Consider the following 16161-nt stretch of genomic DNA (forward strand, 5'->3'; position numbering starts at 1 on the left):
ACTGAAACGGGGCTGGAACTGGTTTCCCAGAACGGAGCAAACCTCCCCTCCCCTTGGAGGGAGCCGGGCTTTGATGAGATCTCACTGAGTTGGCCGGCCCCTGCTCGGGCCTCCTGGCCCCTGTGGGGTGGAGAAGGGCTCCTCCCCTTATAGCTTGGGAACTTGGCTCTGAGAGATCAGAGCCCCTCAGCCAGTGACTGGAACAACACGGAGTTAAGCTTCATCCAGCTTTCGACTCTTTACAAATAGGCATAAGACTAGACGCGTTCAAAGACACATAATTGATTAATTCACTCATTTAAGTGGCAAAGATGATAACTGCTACACACTCCCAGAGGCAAATCATTTGCCGAACAAACTCAGACCTAATCTACTGATCACTTGGGTCCAAAAATGGATCATTTGTCCCCAATTCGACTGCTCGCTTCAGCAAACAAACCAGTGGGTAGCCACCCACATTCCTCAGCTTATCCGCCCTCCCCAAGCCTCTTCTCTGAAGTTACATCTCCCCTGAGTCAAGGAAGGTCTCAGAGTCTAAGGACCCACGTGGTTAGATCAGACCCCCTGGGAATCCAGGCTCACCCACATCTCGAGGTCCTCAAAGTGACCACGTCTGCCAAGTCCCCTTTGCCATGCGATGTATTCACAGGCTCCAGGGATGGGGGAATGGATATCTGCATGGGCCGTTACCCTGCCTACCAGTCCCACCCTCTGACCCCAGAGGTCATATCCATTCCACACGCAAACTGCATTTACCCCATCCCAAGGCCCTCCAAAGTCTCAGCCCACTATAGCATCAACTAAAATCCCAAACCTGATCTAAATCTCGCCATTTTCAGACCCCAAATCTCATCCTCTGAATAATCGGAATCAGGGATGGGGAAGCTCTGGGTGTGACCCCTCCTGGGGCAAAACTCCCCTCTTTTGGGGCCTATGAAACCGGAAAGCAAGCCTGCCCCCAAAATGCAGTGGTGGGACGGGCACGGGATAACAGCTGAGCTGTAGACGTCCTGGTTCAGAAACAAAAAAATGGAAAGGAGAAAGGAAGTCACCGATCCCAAACAATTCTGACTCAGGCCAGGCAAACGCCACCCGGCCTCAAGGCCTGGGAACAACCCTCCGGGCTCAGGGCTCTGCTCCTGGGCCCCAGGCCCTGCCCTCTAGGTCCAGCACTAAACAGCACTAATCACTAGGTGACTTAATTTAATCCCCACGACAGTCCCCAGAGGTCAGCATTTTTATGTTTATTTACAAGTGAGGAAACTACGACTCGGCCCTAAATCACCACCCGTGCATGTCGGGGAAGAGAGCCGGGGGGCCTCCAGGGACCCCATCCTGCCCCAGGAGCGCCAGCGTCCTGTGAATGAGCGCAGAGCCCTGAGCCCCCGGGCTAACCCCACCCCAGGGGTCTGCTTCCCCCGGCCCCACAGGACGGCCTCCCACACGTGACAGCTGGTCTGTCCACCCAGGTCCGGGAGGTGACCAGGCAGGTCATCCACGTTTCCAACGAGGCTGTGACGGAGGACGGCCAGTACTCTGACCTCCTGATGGCGTGGGGACAGTACACTGACCACGACCTGGCCTTCACGCCACAGAGCGCCAGCCACGCTGCCTTCGGGGGTGGGGCTGACTGCCAGCGGACCTGTGAGAACCGAAGCCCGTGTTTTCCCATACAGGTAGAATTTTTAAACTTCCTCATTTTTACTATGAAACTAACAGGTGCCGTCTTCAAAACTCAGACACAAGTCACTTTTGGTCCTTTCCCTGGGGGGTAACAGCCATTATGAATTTCCTGGGTTTCCTGCCAGAAGTTATCTGCACATATATGTGTATAACATTACATGTGTGTGTGTGCTTATACCTTACATTTTTTGCGTCCTACTATGTGCACATCCTGAACCCAGTATGGGTCACTTAGCAATAGTTCTTACACTTCTCTCCGTCTCATTAAATGGACAGAGCCTGGGTTGTTATGAGCCTCCCTATCCCACTGTGTTTGCGTTATGACCTATTTAACCAAATTTCCTTACTGATGAGCACTGGAGTTGTCTCCAGTTTTGCTGCTGTTGTTACGCTGTCACAAAGAGCGAAGCAGAGGACACACTCTGACCTGAATCTTGGCCACACGTGCATGCCTAACAGACAAACCACTGGGGATACAACCGCTAGATTCAGAGCAGGCGCCGTGGACTTTTGACAGAGATTGCAGAACTGTTGTCTGTTAATATTTTTCTGGTTTTCCCTCCGACCTGCAACGTAAGAGACATACAGGTAGGGTTTTTAATTACTTCTCCTAAGAAAATATCTCCGAGGCTGGCAAGGGGCATTTTCTACCTAGGAACAGAGACTGCTTGGGGCTGGGGTCCTCACTCACGTTTATTCCAGAAACGTTGGCTGAGCAGCCAGGATTCCACATGTGGTGCCCTGAGCTAGGAAGGCCGGACAGGCAGGAGGAGGGGCTTCCTGGTGGGCCAAGGAGAGCCAGCAGGCGGGGTACCCCTGGCGTCCGCAGAGGTGGCCCCCCAGACGAGGCAGAACACACCAAAAAGAAGACCTGGGGGGCCGGGGGAAGTGGGCGCCACCACAAGGCTGCATCAGTGAATTCTGACCAGTCTTATCGCCCAGACCCTGGGAGGAGGAGGCGGCCCGCGGAGGAGCGGACGGGACCCCTGGGGCGCTGGCAGAGGAAGGCCGGTGCTGGAGGGAGGTGGGCGGCCCGGAGCGCCTAGCGTCTCTGAGGAGGGGGCCCGAGCTGACCCGCCGCGCCCTTCCCGCAGCTCCAGGCCAACGCCTCGACGGCCGCGGGCACCGCCTGTCTACCCTTTTACCGCTCGTCACCCACCTGCGGCTCCGGGACCCAAGGCGCCTTCCTCGGCAACGTGTCCTGGGCGAACCCGCGCCAGCAGATGAACGCGCTGACCTCGTTCCTGGACGCGTCCACCGTGTACGGCAGCTCCCCGGCCGCGGAGCAGCGGCTGCGGAACTGGACCAGCGCCGAGGGGCTGCTGCTCGTCAACGCGCGCTACCGGGACGCCGGCCGCGCCTTCCTGCCCTTCGCGCCGCCGCCCGCGCCCCCGGCCTGCGCGGCCCGGCCCGGCGCCCCCGGGGCCCGGGCGCCCTGCTTCCTGGCCGGGGACGGCCGCGCCAGTGAGGTCCCCGCCCTGGCGGCCCTGCACACGCTGTGGCTGCGCGAGCACAACCGCCTGGCCGCCGCGCTCAAGGCCCTCAATGCGCACTGGAGCGCGGACACGGCCTACCAGGAGGCGCGCAAGGTGGTGGGCGCCCTGCACCAGGTGCGCGCAGGGGCCTCGTGGGCGCCCCGCGAGGGTGGGTGCGGGGGTCTGGCGGGCCCCCCGCCTGGGTGCTCAGAGCCTTGTGGGTGGACGCCCTGCGTCGAGATTAACCCCGCTCCCGTCTGAAGCCCTGGGGCCCTGGCGCTCCCGTGGGAGCTGCTCGTCTGCTCAGGGGCTGGCGGTGATTATTCCACGAGGAGGCTGACCGCAGTAGTAACAGGCACGGCTCCTCGGGCCTTCCCCGGGTATCCAGACCCTTCTAAGCGCTCTGAGGGTTCTAACTCAGGTAGTCCTCATGGTGACCCTTTCAGATGGGTGTCCACCAGTGATTTTGGTATTTTGATATTTTGGAGAGAATGAAAAGAAAAACAATCTGTATGAGATTTGCAAATTAGCAAGTTAAAGTAAGGCTTTGTTATGATATTTTTCGTCTTGACTCAGAGGATACTGGGTGGAGTGTCAAGTTGGCCAATTATAATGGAGCGAAGTTGGAAAAATTACTTACGTCCATCAAACAACCTTACTAAGTCCACTGGTCTCACAGGGCTGTTATGAAGGTACAGTGCCTGTTTTAAACCAGTGGTTGCTAGTCATGTGTCTCTGATCTGGGCGCTACAGCAGGCCCTTGATAGCCTGGGGGGTGTCTGGGGGCATCTCTGACATGCCCTGCACAACCCCGTAAACGCCGAGAGCTCAGGACCTTATTTGGAATAGGTGGTGTTCCTGTACCTGCTCCCCTGCTTCCCTGTGCCCCCTGGTGGCATGACCCCCGGTGACAGCTCTGGAGATGCAGCAACCCCCAGGCTTGTGCGGGAAGAAGCCCCCCAACCCAGCCTCGCTCTGTGAGCCCGCATCCAGCCAGGGGCTCCACTGCCCCACCTCCCACCCACTCTCCTTTCTCCACAGATCATCACCCTGCGGGATTACATCCCCAAAATCCTGGGCCCCGAGGCCTTCGGGCAGCACGTGGGCCCCTACAGGGGCTACAACCCCGCCGTGGACCCTACGGTGTCCAACGTGTTCTCCACGGCCGCCTTCCGCTTTGGACACGCCACAATCCACCCGCTGGTGCGGCGGCTGGACGCCCGCTTCCGGGAGCGCCTGGGGCTCCTGCCGCTGCGAGATGCCTTTTTCCGGCCCTGGCGGCTCCTTGAAGAAGGTGAGCATCCCTGGGCCATGCTTGGGAGGGGGAGCCAGGTGTGCAGTCACCTGCCCGCTGGCCGGAGGTGCTCGGGTCACCAGCGGGCATGGAGAAAATAAATGCATCCAAAGAGGTTTGAAAAGTGACCCTGTTCATCAGACGCTTTCTCTGGGGTTTCTGAGTCCCCAGAATTCCCAGGGGCGGCCCCGGGCTCCCTCAGCCAGGCTGGGGCTTGTTCACTGGTCTAGGCTTTAGACTCAGCAAACACCTCCTTCAACTGTGACGTTTCTGCTACTGAAAAACAAGCACAAAACCTCCACCCCTGAGGCTCCATCCTGGTTTCCTTCAGACACACATCACGGTCCGGCCCGTTGGGGCCCTAACAGGGCGAATCCACCACGAGGCAGCACCCTAAGGGCCCAGGAAACTTGGGAACCCCTGGAGGTGAATTCCTGAGATTATGAGCGGCATTTGTTCAGAACCAGCCTAGTTTACGATCTGAGACCTTGTTCTGTTTCCCCAAGACTCACCTGAGAAAGCACATCGCTCCTCTGTGCTGTTTCCAGGTGGTGTGGACCCCATCATGAGGGGCCTGCTGGCGACACCAGCCAAGCTGCAGGTGCAGGACCAGCTGATGAACGAGGAGCTGACAGAGAGGCTCTTTGTGCTGTCGGACTCGGGGACCCTGGACCTGGCATCCATCAACTTGCAGAGGGGCCGGGACCACGGCCTGCCAGGTGGGCCCTCCCCGTTCCCTTCCTACGGGAGCTGCCAGATTAGCTGCTGTTCTAATGTATCTCAGACCTACTGCCAACGTCTGAGAAATGGCTTTTAAAGCATCTGTAGCCCCTCCCATTCTAACTGGAAAATAGGGGATCCTTTCCTCTAGTTCTGTTTAGTCTGAACGCGAGCCCTCCACCCGCAGTGTTCTGTGTCCCGGTGCCTCAGCGCCCTGTGGGGAACTGGCCCAGTCCTAACACATTTCCTTGTGTCCACGCGTTTATGCGGTGCTTCTGTCGGGGGTCTGCTGTGTTTGAGGCCCCGGGCATAAAACGAGACCCAGTCTTGCCAAAAGGACCACGGACGACAGAGCTCATAACCAGAGAGGAAATGACGGGGACCCTTGGCGAGCTTCCGGTCAGACCCAGATGGCGTGTAAGGCGAGGGTTCACGCGCCATCGCCTTGAGGAGGGATGGAGGGTCTGGAGGAGGCGGGCCCTGAGAGCAGTGGGACGCGGAGGGAGAGGACGGGTAACCAGCGGTCCGGCAAGCCAGAGACGGCCGAGGGGCGGGTGCGCAGTCAGGGTGGACAGCAGCGAGGAGGACGAGGAGGCTGAGTCCCCAGCGGCCGACGGCTGGGGGCGTCCTGGTAGCGGCAGAGACCAGGAGGGAGCTGCAGCCCAGAGTCAGACAGACATGGTCCTTTCCGTGGCTCTCCCTGTGCGTGTGTGTGTGTGTGGTCTGTGTGTGTCTGTGTGTGCGTATGTGTCTGTATGTCTGTGCGTGTGTCTGTATGTCTGTGTGTCTGTACGTCTGTGTGTCTGTGCGTGTGTGTGTATGTCTGTGTGTGTGCATGTGTGTCTGTATGTCTCTGTGTCTGTGTGTCTGTATGTCTGTGTGTCTGTGCGTGTGTGTGTCTGTATGTCTGTGTGTTTGTGCATGTGTGTGTCTGTGCGTGTGTGTGTCTGTGTGTGTGTGCTTGTGTGGAAGGAGGGGTGCTGGTGCCTGTGCTCTGGCCGCTCCTGTGGGAACGTTGATACGGCAGGTGAGCGCTGGCTTCACTGCTCAGCAGAGACGAGAAGTGGGTAAAAGTGTGACCCACTCAGGTGTGTAGGGTTCAGCCTTGTCCCCAAGCATGATGCCTGGCTGGTTTGTGAACAAACTCTCAATAAGGCCCTGCCGCCCGTGCTGGAATATTCCGACAGGGAGGTCTGCAGGCCGTGGGGCAGCAAGGTGGATTTGAGGCGGGGACCCTGTGGCCAGAGCCCCAGGTCTCGATGGTCCACAGCTGGCGGGGCGGATGGGGAACGTCCGGATCCCGAGTAGGGCGGCCTCGGCCCTCTCCCCACACAGGTTACAATGAGTGGCGGGAATTCTGCGGCTTGTCCAGGCTGGAGACCCGGGCCGACCTGAGAGCCACCACGAGCAACGGGAGCGTGGCCGACAAGATCCTGGACCTGTACGGGCACCCGGCTAACATGGACGTGTGGCTCGGGGGCTTAGCCGAGAGAGTCCTCCCCGGGGCGCGGACCGGCCCGCTGTTTGCCTGCATCATCGGAAAGCAAATGAGGAACCTGAGGGACGGTGACCGGTAGGTGCCCGGGACAGGCGGGGACGCAGGGGGTGTTCGGTGCCGATGGCGTTCCCGCGCAGGAAGCAGGGCTTTATGTGGTGGAGAGGAGTGCCCTGTGGCCTTCAGGTCAGCAGCTGTGGGCTTTGTCAGCGATGCAGCCTCTTGGGAGGAAAGTGAGACAGTTTCCCAGAAGCTGAATTTCCCTGGCGATGGGGCCAAGGAGAGCCTGCGGGGAGGGGACCTCAGGGCACGTCCTGCAGGGCAGGCGCAGAGCCCTCCTGCAGGCTGGGCTCTGTCCTCGTCCCTCTTGTTGTAGGGGCAGCTCTGCACCCAGGGACAGTCAGTGCAGCCGAGCGGGTTGGTGGGTCCCTAAACAGAAAGAACGGTCCTCCCGGCGCCGTCCGGGCCTCCCTCCTCCCCTGGGCCTCCCTCCTCCCCTGGGTGCGCCCGGCCTCCGGTGCCGCGTGGCGTGGGCACAGAGGGCGGGCAGGAGTGGTCGGCGTGTCAGGGACTGGGCTCTCACGTGTCCTCACGTGTGTCCTCCTGGAGGTTCTGGTGGGAGAACCAGGCGGTGTTCACGGAAGCCCAGAGGCAGGAGCTGGGCCGGCACTCTCTGTCCCGCGTCATCTGTGACAACACCGGCCTCTCCCGCGTGCCACGCGATGCCTTCCGGGTCGGGACGTGGCCCCAGGAGTTCGAGTCGTGTGACATCATCCCGGGGATGAACCTGGGCGCGTGGAGGGAGGCTCCTCCTCCAGGTAGCCGCGAACCAGGAGCATCTCCCCTACAGGGTCAAGGACGGGGTCTCCTGGGGGTCACACAGCTCCTGGGAGAAGCTGCTTCAAATCCTCTCGGGGGGAGGAAAGAGCCTCCCGCCCTGCTGGGTCCCGGGCACGACCTCCTCAGTGGGGAAGGCGCGGGTCTGAGGCAAAGCCCCCCTCGGCCCGTCCTGGGGACCACACTGGCCTGCACCTGCCAGCGGAGCAACTGTGTCTCGGGTCCCAGCCTCGGGAGGGTCAGCCAACGGTGAGCTCCACTGTGGTCAGAAGAGGAGAGGGGCTGACATCCAGCCTGCCTTGTGCAGCGAGGACCACGGTCACCCTCAGTTAAAGCGGTTTCCTCGGGGTGGGTGGGGAAGCCTGGTCACGGCCAATACTTGGGGAAGGGTTAGAGGCGTGACTTTGCCGCAGGGGGTCAGTGCTGAGAGGGGCCCGTGCTGTGTCCCACCTGGAGGGAAGGAGATTGCTGACGTGAGCCCCTTGGGAGGCCAATCGGGGGATGCAGCCCCAGAGGAGGGCAAAGAAAGGGGTCCGGCACTGATTGTATGTACCTGTCAACCTGGCCCAGAGGATGCCTGTGGCTTCCCGGACAAAGTGGAAGACGGGGACTTCCTGCTGTGTGAGGAGTCTGGAACACGTGTGCTGGTGTTTTCCTGTCGCCATGGATTCCAGCTCCAAGGGCCGGAGCAAATTGCCTGCACCCGCCGAGGATGGGATTCCCAGCCTCCGGTCTGTAAAGGTCAGTCATTTAACAGGTGTCTTTTCGTGACTTGACCCTGGAGGCTGCATTTTCCAAATACAAATTAAGAATAAATGTCCTTTAAAAATAAATAACCTTAAAAATTGTGGATCACTATACTGTACAGCTGTAACTTATATAATACCGTATAGCAGCTATCTTTCAATTTAAAGAAAAACTGAAGGGAGACCCCAAATGAAAACATACATAAATGTCATTCAACCAAAGGTGTCTCCGAGTATAATTATCTTCCAGGAACTCTCTGCATGGAAATAAAGTATCCCCTCCCCAGTGGCCCATGTTCCTAAGTCGATGTCTTTCTAGAGAATGAAGCACCAAGACGGTCACCTCACGACACGCCCGCGGGGTGACCAGGGATGGACAGGAGGAGGAAGAGGCTAGAACTTCAGGGAGGCCTGTAGGAAGGCGCTCACAGCGCCAATGCTCCAATGAAACACGAGTGTTTCCACAGGAGGCATCGGTAGAGCAGGCCCCCAACCTGTGGCGGCCCGTTTCCAGGGAGACCTCCCCCTCCGCCCTGCTCTGGGCCCCAGTCTGCCTACACCTGGGAGGACCCGGAACCGGGACAGGGCAAGCAGAAGCAGGAAGCCTCCCTCGTCCCCTGGGAGAAGCTCCCTCACGTTTCCCTCTAAGCTGCATGAGGAAGACCCTAGAGGAGCAGGAGATGGACTCATGCAAGAATCGAGCTGGTTTACAAGAAATGCAAACAAGGCCCAACGTATTCAGTTCTACAGTTTCGATTTGGGAAGATGAAAAAATTCCAGAGATGGAGGGTGGTCATCGTTGACGACCACGTGATCGTACTTAATGTGACCAAAAGGCACACTGATAAATAATTAAGATGGTAAATTTCATGTTATGTATGTTTTACCATAGTAACAAAATTTTCACTTCAATTCTGGAGACTCCAAAATGTGTCATGGAAAGTTACAGAGGCCATACCCGCCTCTAGACTCCGAAGAGCACAGGAAGAGGCTGGAGCCCCAGGGACGCTCAAGACTCAGCCTGGGGCACCAGGCCCAGGAAGGTCTGGGCCGCTCCCTCCAGGTGAGAGAGGAGGACAGGAGGCAAAGAAGGAGGGGCTCCAGGGCGACATCCAGGCCACCACTTGGAGGAGGGCGGGTGGCACAGGGAGCTCATCGGAAGCAGAAGGTTGGAAACTGAGGGTTTGAGGGAATTTACGGCCAGAACTAGCACGCTGGGCTGGAGAGCCCTGGTTAAACGGCTAGGGCAGCCTCCACACACCCAGGTCTGCACCAGGAGGACGTGGGCTGGAGCTGAGGCGGGCACCTCACACGTCTCCTTGGGGTTTGGGCGTGAACGACGGTGGACCTGGAGGAGAGGGGGCCGGGCAAGGCCGCGCAGAGAGTCACGTTCCAGGAGCCTCCCGTGACAGGAGCCCGAACGTCCTGGGACGCGGTGGCGTCTGGATGCGCCTGTTGTGTCCACTGACCTCCTCTTTTATTGCTCCCAATATTTATGTTCTGTAGAAGGTCCCACAGGAGCAAAAGTAGAACAAATCTGGAAGTCTTAGTGCTGTTTCCACTTAGTGCTGGTGCAAAATGGAAACATCCCTATTACCCAGGGCTGGGGTCCTGGTGTCGGCAGGGCAAGGACATGAGCCCCGGGGGGCTGAGTGCCCTGCATGCTCCAGGCATAAACGTCACGTGTGTGCCTTCCATCTTTACTGAATAAACCCCTGGACCTTTTATGCTGCATCATGCTGGCTATGTGTTTTAGCTATTTATGACCCCGAAGCTCTATTCATAGGGGTCCACAAGGTACAAATCAAAAAGGAGAAAAGCTTAGAACCGGAGAGTAAAGGAGGGTCAGTGCCTCGGGCTCACCCGCTGCCCCTGGATACGCTCCGACGCCCAGCTCAGACTGTCTCCCCCAGGGAGGCCTCCTGCGCCCCACGATGCTCCGAACGATGCCAGCATCGCTCTTCTATTCCCAGCATCCCCCCACCTCCCAGTCATCCCCCCACCTCCTGTCTTTTTCTAACGTAATTTTTCATACTAACAGCTAACCGCTCCCTGAAAGCATGTCAGTACATCACTAAGTAAAAACGTGAGTTACAGAGCTGTGTGGATAGTGAGAACCCACTTTTCAACAAGCAGTGGGTCCTATTTATTTCGACATCGATAAGTGTCCCATGGAGACAGGAGCTCCTCAAGCTCGGTCACGTGGGCACAGCGAGATAGGACCAGGGAGGAGGGTACTGACTCTGTTTATACAACCCTGTGTCTTTGTCTAAACACATCGATAATTAAGGCAGAATACCTTTAACGTAAGTATGTGACAGGAAGCAGGATGAGGGCCACCCCCGGTACAAATGCACTCGCTCCTTTACACAGATGTTTTTCGCCTGATCTATGCCTCTACTAGAAGTTTCTAAGCCAAAAATTGCAAGAAAAAAATGACTCTGGAATGTAGCAGGTAGGGAATTTTAGTTCCACTGTGAATTGATGTGACGGAAGGGCTGCCGCCCGTCCTCAGCAGAATCGCTAACCTGCACGTCCATGGCTGCAGAAAGGGCAGCAACAGCTTAACTGAACATCTAACCCACAGAATCTAAGGAGACTCATTCCCTCTTGTCTGCTCAAATCCCGCCTAGCCCCCAAAATCATCACATTAAAAAAAAAAATTAGCAGGGGCTTCCCTGGTGGCGCAGTGGTTGAGAGTCCGCCTGCCGATGCAGGGGACGCAGGTTCGTGCCCCGGTCCGGGAAGATCCCACATGCCGCAGAGCGGCTGGGCCCGTGAGCCATGGCCGCTGAGCTTGCGCGTCTGGAGCCTGTGCTCTGCAACGGGAGAGGCCACAACAGTGGGAGGCCCGCGTGCCGCAAAAAAAAAGCAAATGAGTGTAATGAGTCTCTTTCAAGGGCTTTAAAGTCGTGAACTCAGAACGGATAAAAAGCAATGTGTCCGTGGCTTTTCGCTCCAGTTATTGCCGAGAGGTTCTGTAATAAGTGAACACAAATAAATGTTTCTGCACCAACAGGGAGAGTGCGGTTTGCCGTCGGCACCGCTGTGCTTCGGGAAGTGGAACATCGTGTAGATGTTTGTAGGTGGGCCCGGGGGTGTGGTCTTCAGCTCTCCTTGGCAGGTAACCTGTCCCGGTAGGAGCAACCACGGCCATGGTGCAGACTGACGTGGGGATCTGGGGACACACAGGCTTGAGACGGTCCTCACCACCCGTGTGGGGCTGCCACACATTCTGGGTGGACTCCCCGGACCAGGAGACCAGACCCTACAGTCCCCGCTCTGGCTTCTGAGTGAAAGGGGTTGAATTCTGTCCCCCAGAAAGGCATGTTGAAGTCCTAAACCTCAGGACCTCAGGTGTGGCCTTATTAGGAGTAGGGTCTTTGCAGGTGCAATCAAATTCAAATGAGGCCTTCAAGGTGGGCCCTGGTCCAGTAGGACTGGTGTCCCTCTAGGAGGAGGACAGGCACAGAGGGAAGACGGCCACGTGAGGACGGAGGATGGGAGAGGTGCAGCCAGGCCGAGGAAGCCGAGATGGCCAGCAGCCCCAGGAGCCGGGAGAGACCGGGAGTGATGCTCCCCTCCGAGTGAGCTCAGGGCCGCGTCTGGACTTCAGGCCTCCAGAACCGGGAGAGAAGGGACCTGCTTTGTTTTAAGCACCCTGTCTGCAGTCCAGTGTCCAGGATGGAGTGAGGTGCTCCACCGGCGGCAGAGGCTGAGCCCACATTCACTTCATACCCTCAGAACAAGGGCCACCTACGAGGACACACGCTTGTGACGTTTGCTAATGTGATGTGGTTGGACAGCATGGATGCAGGACATAGTTCTTCTTTTGACATTCTGCTGCTTCCTTCCTGAAATTGGCCAGAAAAGGTAGCGTGTTATTTGGAAACGGACCTGGGGTCCAGTCGTGGTTGTGGATTCCGACAGGAGACCGCGAGGGCTGCACACGCTCCCCGTCCAGGGGGACTCACCACATCCACCCGCTCTGCGGGCCTGGGTGTCAGGTCCTGGCTCCCGGCGGCACGGCCGGTGTTCACCCAGTGGTGGGTGGAGGCCCAGAGCCGGCTGTGTGGCTGGAAGCTGTCCGCTTGGGGTGGGCGGACTCGCTGCCCCCTGCCCTCCGCCGCCTCCTTCCCACCCGGGGTGGAGCCCTACTCAGTGTGGAAAGCGCCAGCGGCCTCCAGGGGGCCACGTGCCCGCGTCTGAGCGAGGCCCACCGGCCTGTGTGGCCTGAGCCTCCGGGGACCTGCCTCACACTCGGGCCCTCACAGCCCCTGGCAGAATTTGAACTGAACAGAACTGAGTGGATCGGCACCAGCATCAGAGGGTTTGCGGGTCCGAGGACGCCACTGTGGATGGGCCAGGAGAAGCAGCCAGGCCAGCGGGTCAGAGGGTGGCCACGGGCCGGGCTGACTCCTGAGGGGCCGCAGGGCCGCTGTGAGCAGAAGTGGGGCGGGAGGGAGACGCCCGCGGGACCTCAGGGGATGTTCTCGATCCAGGAGACGCGGCCCCGACGTGGGGTGACGTCCCTCTGCCTCCTGGACACGGGACAGAGCTGGGGCAGGGCCGGCCTCGTGGGGAAGGGAAGCAGGAGGCTGGCCCTGACCTCACGTCCTGTGTGCAGACATCAACGAGTGTGAAGACGTGACGGAACCCCCGTGCCACGCGTCCGCCCGGTGCAAGAACACCAAGGGCGGCTTCCAGTGCGAGTGCACCGACCCCTACGTGCTCGGCGAGGACGGCAGGACCTGCGTGGGTGAGACCACGGCCCTGGGCATCCAGGCTGGGGGGGGGTCGACATCCAGTCAGGGATGACTGAAGGGTCGTCCTCCGGCCACGTGTGTCCACGCTGCCACGGCCGCTGACGCTGGGTGGGAGCAGGGAGCCAGCCGGGTCGCACCCGAGGCGAGATCGTGTCTCAGACACAGGACCGCGGTGAAACCCTGGGCGGGGCGGGCTCGCGCCAGACCCTCAGCTAGTTTCACGCCCCCGTGAATTATCTCCGGGAGGGAAGCACGAAGTTTGATCCCCATGTGCAGAACAGAGAGGATAAGTGGCTTGCTCAGGGTCACACAGCCACTCAGCTGCAAATCTAGGAATCATCACTTGGCTTCCAGCTCCTGTAGAAGAAAAATTATGCACCGGGACCTGTTAAAATGGCAAGACATTTTATTAAAGCTCCTGCAGTAGGAAAAGGAGAGCTCAGTACAGAGCAGAGCTCAACTCCGAGTACAGCAAAGACAGCAGGGGATGGACAGCCCACGGGGCAGCGCAAGGAGGTCCGTGGAGGGAAACTTACCCGGAGGAACGTGCTTTCCCAGGGTCAGGGGTGCTCGGGCGGCGGCTGGGGGTTGGGCTGGGGTTTGGGAGGGCGCACTGGCCGCTGCCCTCAGCCGGCCAGGCTCACCGCTGGCTCTGTCCTTGCTCCAGACTCTGGGAGGCTCCCGCGGGCGTCCGTGGTCTCCATCGTGCTGGGCGCCGTGCTCGTCTGTGGCCTGGCAGGCCTCACCTGGATGGTGGTTTGCAGGTGGTAAGTCCCCGCTTGCAGCAACTTCCGCTCCTATGGGCCCGGCTGGAGATGCTGCCCCTTTATTTTTCTGAAACGAGTAGAGAGCGCCGGCGCCCAAACGCATCTGTCTCCAGAGCTGCTTCGTTCAAAGTGTTGGCCTTTCTGGCTCTTTCATTCTGCTCCAAATAATGAAAGTGCGGCGACCGTTCGTACACATTAGAGGGTATTGAACATCTGTGGGTGGAGATTCGGGGGTATTGGATTCCTGGTCACATTAAAGGATTGTGTTGAAAGTCTCTTTCGTTAGGAGTAAAGGTTCTTACAAAGGTTTCTCAGAGAAAAAAAGGTCATCCCTGGATCAAAACCGTATTCTTCATTTCTCTCCCCTCCCTCAAGGGCAAACTCTGGGGAAATCGGGAAATTGAAAGGAGAACTTTTATGTTAAAAATGGCACAGCTGTTGAGGCCTTTGGTGGCCGGATCTGCGTGTTTCTGGGGGTGAGAGCCGAGCCAGGGCTTCCTCTGGGGGACTTCCCTCCGTCCCCACCCTTCGCTGCTGCTTCTCCTCTGCCAGGTCTTAGGAATCAGACCCAGCGCTGCTCGCTTTTCTAGTGTGCAGTTACTAGAGACCACGTGGAAGCCTCTGTGGGTCAGCAGCAGACCCAGGCCCCGGCCTCTCTGGCCTCTGAGCTGGGCTGACCTTCCGGACTCCCTCGGGCCGCTTCCCCTCCGCCCAGCTGCAGAATCCCTGGTTCTGTGACGCGGGCGCAGCGCCGGCCCCGCGTCCATCCTCACGACACCCTGACCCTCTGCTCCCGGATGGCCTTTGGTTCACGTCCCATTTTCCTGGTGAGCTCAATGCTTCACACCTCCTGTCGTTTCTAGAGACTCCTTGGCACATTCAGAACCGCCAGCTGCTGGACCCCAAAGGGAACGTTCCCCCGTGGAGTTGCTCGTCTTACAGGAAATGGGTTTCTAAATACTCGGAACCCTGGACCTCAGCGATCAGGTCTCAGGACTGACATCACGGCTTGTGGTCAATAATTGAGTCTCATCAGTAATTGAGGGTCACGGCCTTTTCGTTTATTCCGAGAACCTGGAAGGGGGACCTCTGTGTCTGTGAACCCCCTGGTCCTATTCTGCCCCCCGCCAAGATGCAGTAGTAAATCCAGGTCCATTTCTTTCATACTCCAGGACGCTGTCTGCCACCCAGACTTCAGACGACACAAGGCTGTGATCTCCAGGTGAATGACATTTAGGTGACACACTTGCTAATGGACTCACAGCTTCTAACTGCGCTAATATCTGCCGTAGGTCAGATGCCACAGAGAAATTATTTCTCCAAATTACAAGCTTGTAGAACAGCCACAAGTCACGTGTCAGATACACTGAGTAATTTTAGTCGCTGTCTCAGTCTTCCTTTCCATGGCGGGTACTCATTATGGGCTGATGGTGTCCCCAAAACTCATGTGTTCAAGTCGTAACCTCTAGTAGCTTGGAATGTGACCTTATCTGGAAACAGGGTCATTGCAGATGAAATTGGTTAAGATGAGATCGTGCTGGAGCAGGTGGGTCCTAACTCAGCAGGACTGGTGTCCTTATAAAAGGGGAGTTGGGACACAGATGCACGGGGACAGGCCAATGAGCATGGAGACAGAGATCTGCGTGACGCACCTAGAGCCAAGGCTCACGCAGGCTCGTCAGCAAAGCAGCAGGAGGGAGTGGGGGGCCTCACGGCCTCAGAGGAACCAGCCCTGCCCACACCTGCGTCTCACATCTAGACCCCCAGCTGTGAGTGAGCAGATGCTCACTGTCCACACGGTCCAGTCCCAGCACCCCCCAGACCCCGAGACAGCTGCCTGAGGTGGCCTGGGACTGAGGACTGCGCTCCTGGCCGCCCAGCGGGCCTCCTCTGGTCCTCAAGGTCGACTTTGGCTCCGGGTGATTCATCCTCAGGACTGTTATTTTGACTAATCACTGAGTATTTTACAGCTGCCTTGTCCTCAAGGCCCCGCTGCTGCCCTGCACTGGGAGAAGATGACTTACGGTGACTGCAAACGGCGTCTGGAGTTTCAGATGAGGGTGGGGTCAGAAAATATCCCCCATGTTTTCAGAATCACTTGGCCTTAAAAGCTTAGATATTATCAATAATTAAAACCCTTAGGTAGGGCTTCCCTGGTGGTGCAATTGTTGAGAGTCCGCCTGCTGATGCAGGGGACACGGGTTCGTGCCCCGGTCCGGGAGGATCCCACATGCCGCGGAGCGGCTGGACCTGTGAGCCATGGCCGCTGAGCCTGCGCATCCGGAGCCTGTGCTCCGCAGCGGGAGAGGCCACAACAGTGAGAGGCCTGCGTACCACAAAAAAAAAAAAAAAAAAAAAAAAAAAAAAACTTAGGTAAC

At 58.1% G+C, this 16161-nt stretch overlaps 1 protein-coding gene across 3 annotated transcripts in view; it reads left to right on the forward strand.

The window, feature by feature from the left end:
• Positions 1–13787, forward strand: part of TPO (thyroid peroxidase) — a 29912-nt gene extending 16125 nt beyond the window's left edge. Inside the window, exons 6-14 of one of the 3 annotated variants that reach the window (XM_060117302.1) lie at positions 1470–1676; positions 2778–3293; positions 4200–4452; positions 5001–5171; positions 6508–6745; positions 7277–7485; positions 8075–8245; positions 12878–13009; positions 13684–13787. In XM_060117302.1, coding sequence (XP_059973285.1) covers positions 1470–1676; positions 2778–3293; positions 4200–4452; positions 5001–5171; positions 6508–6745; positions 7277–7485; positions 8075–8245; positions 12878–13009; positions 13684–13787 — 2001 coding nt within the window. The remainder of the gene's footprint in view (positions 1–1469; positions 1677–2777; positions 3294–4199; positions 4453–5000; positions 5172–6507; positions 6746–7276; positions 7486–8074; positions 8246–12877; positions 13010–13683) is intronic. The other 2 variants (XM_060117303.1, XM_060117304.1) reach the window with 2 other exon arrangements.
• The last annotated feature ends 2374 nt before the right edge of the window (positions 13788–16161 follow it).

Source organism: Mesoplodon densirostris, chromosome 14 (assembly GCF_025265405.1).
Source record: "Mesoplodon densirostris isolate mMesDen1 chromosome 14, mMesDen1 primary haplotype, whole genome shotgun sequence".
NCBI lineage: Eukaryota > Metazoa > Chordata > Mammalia > Artiodactyla > Ziphiidae > Mesoplodon > Mesoplodon densirostris.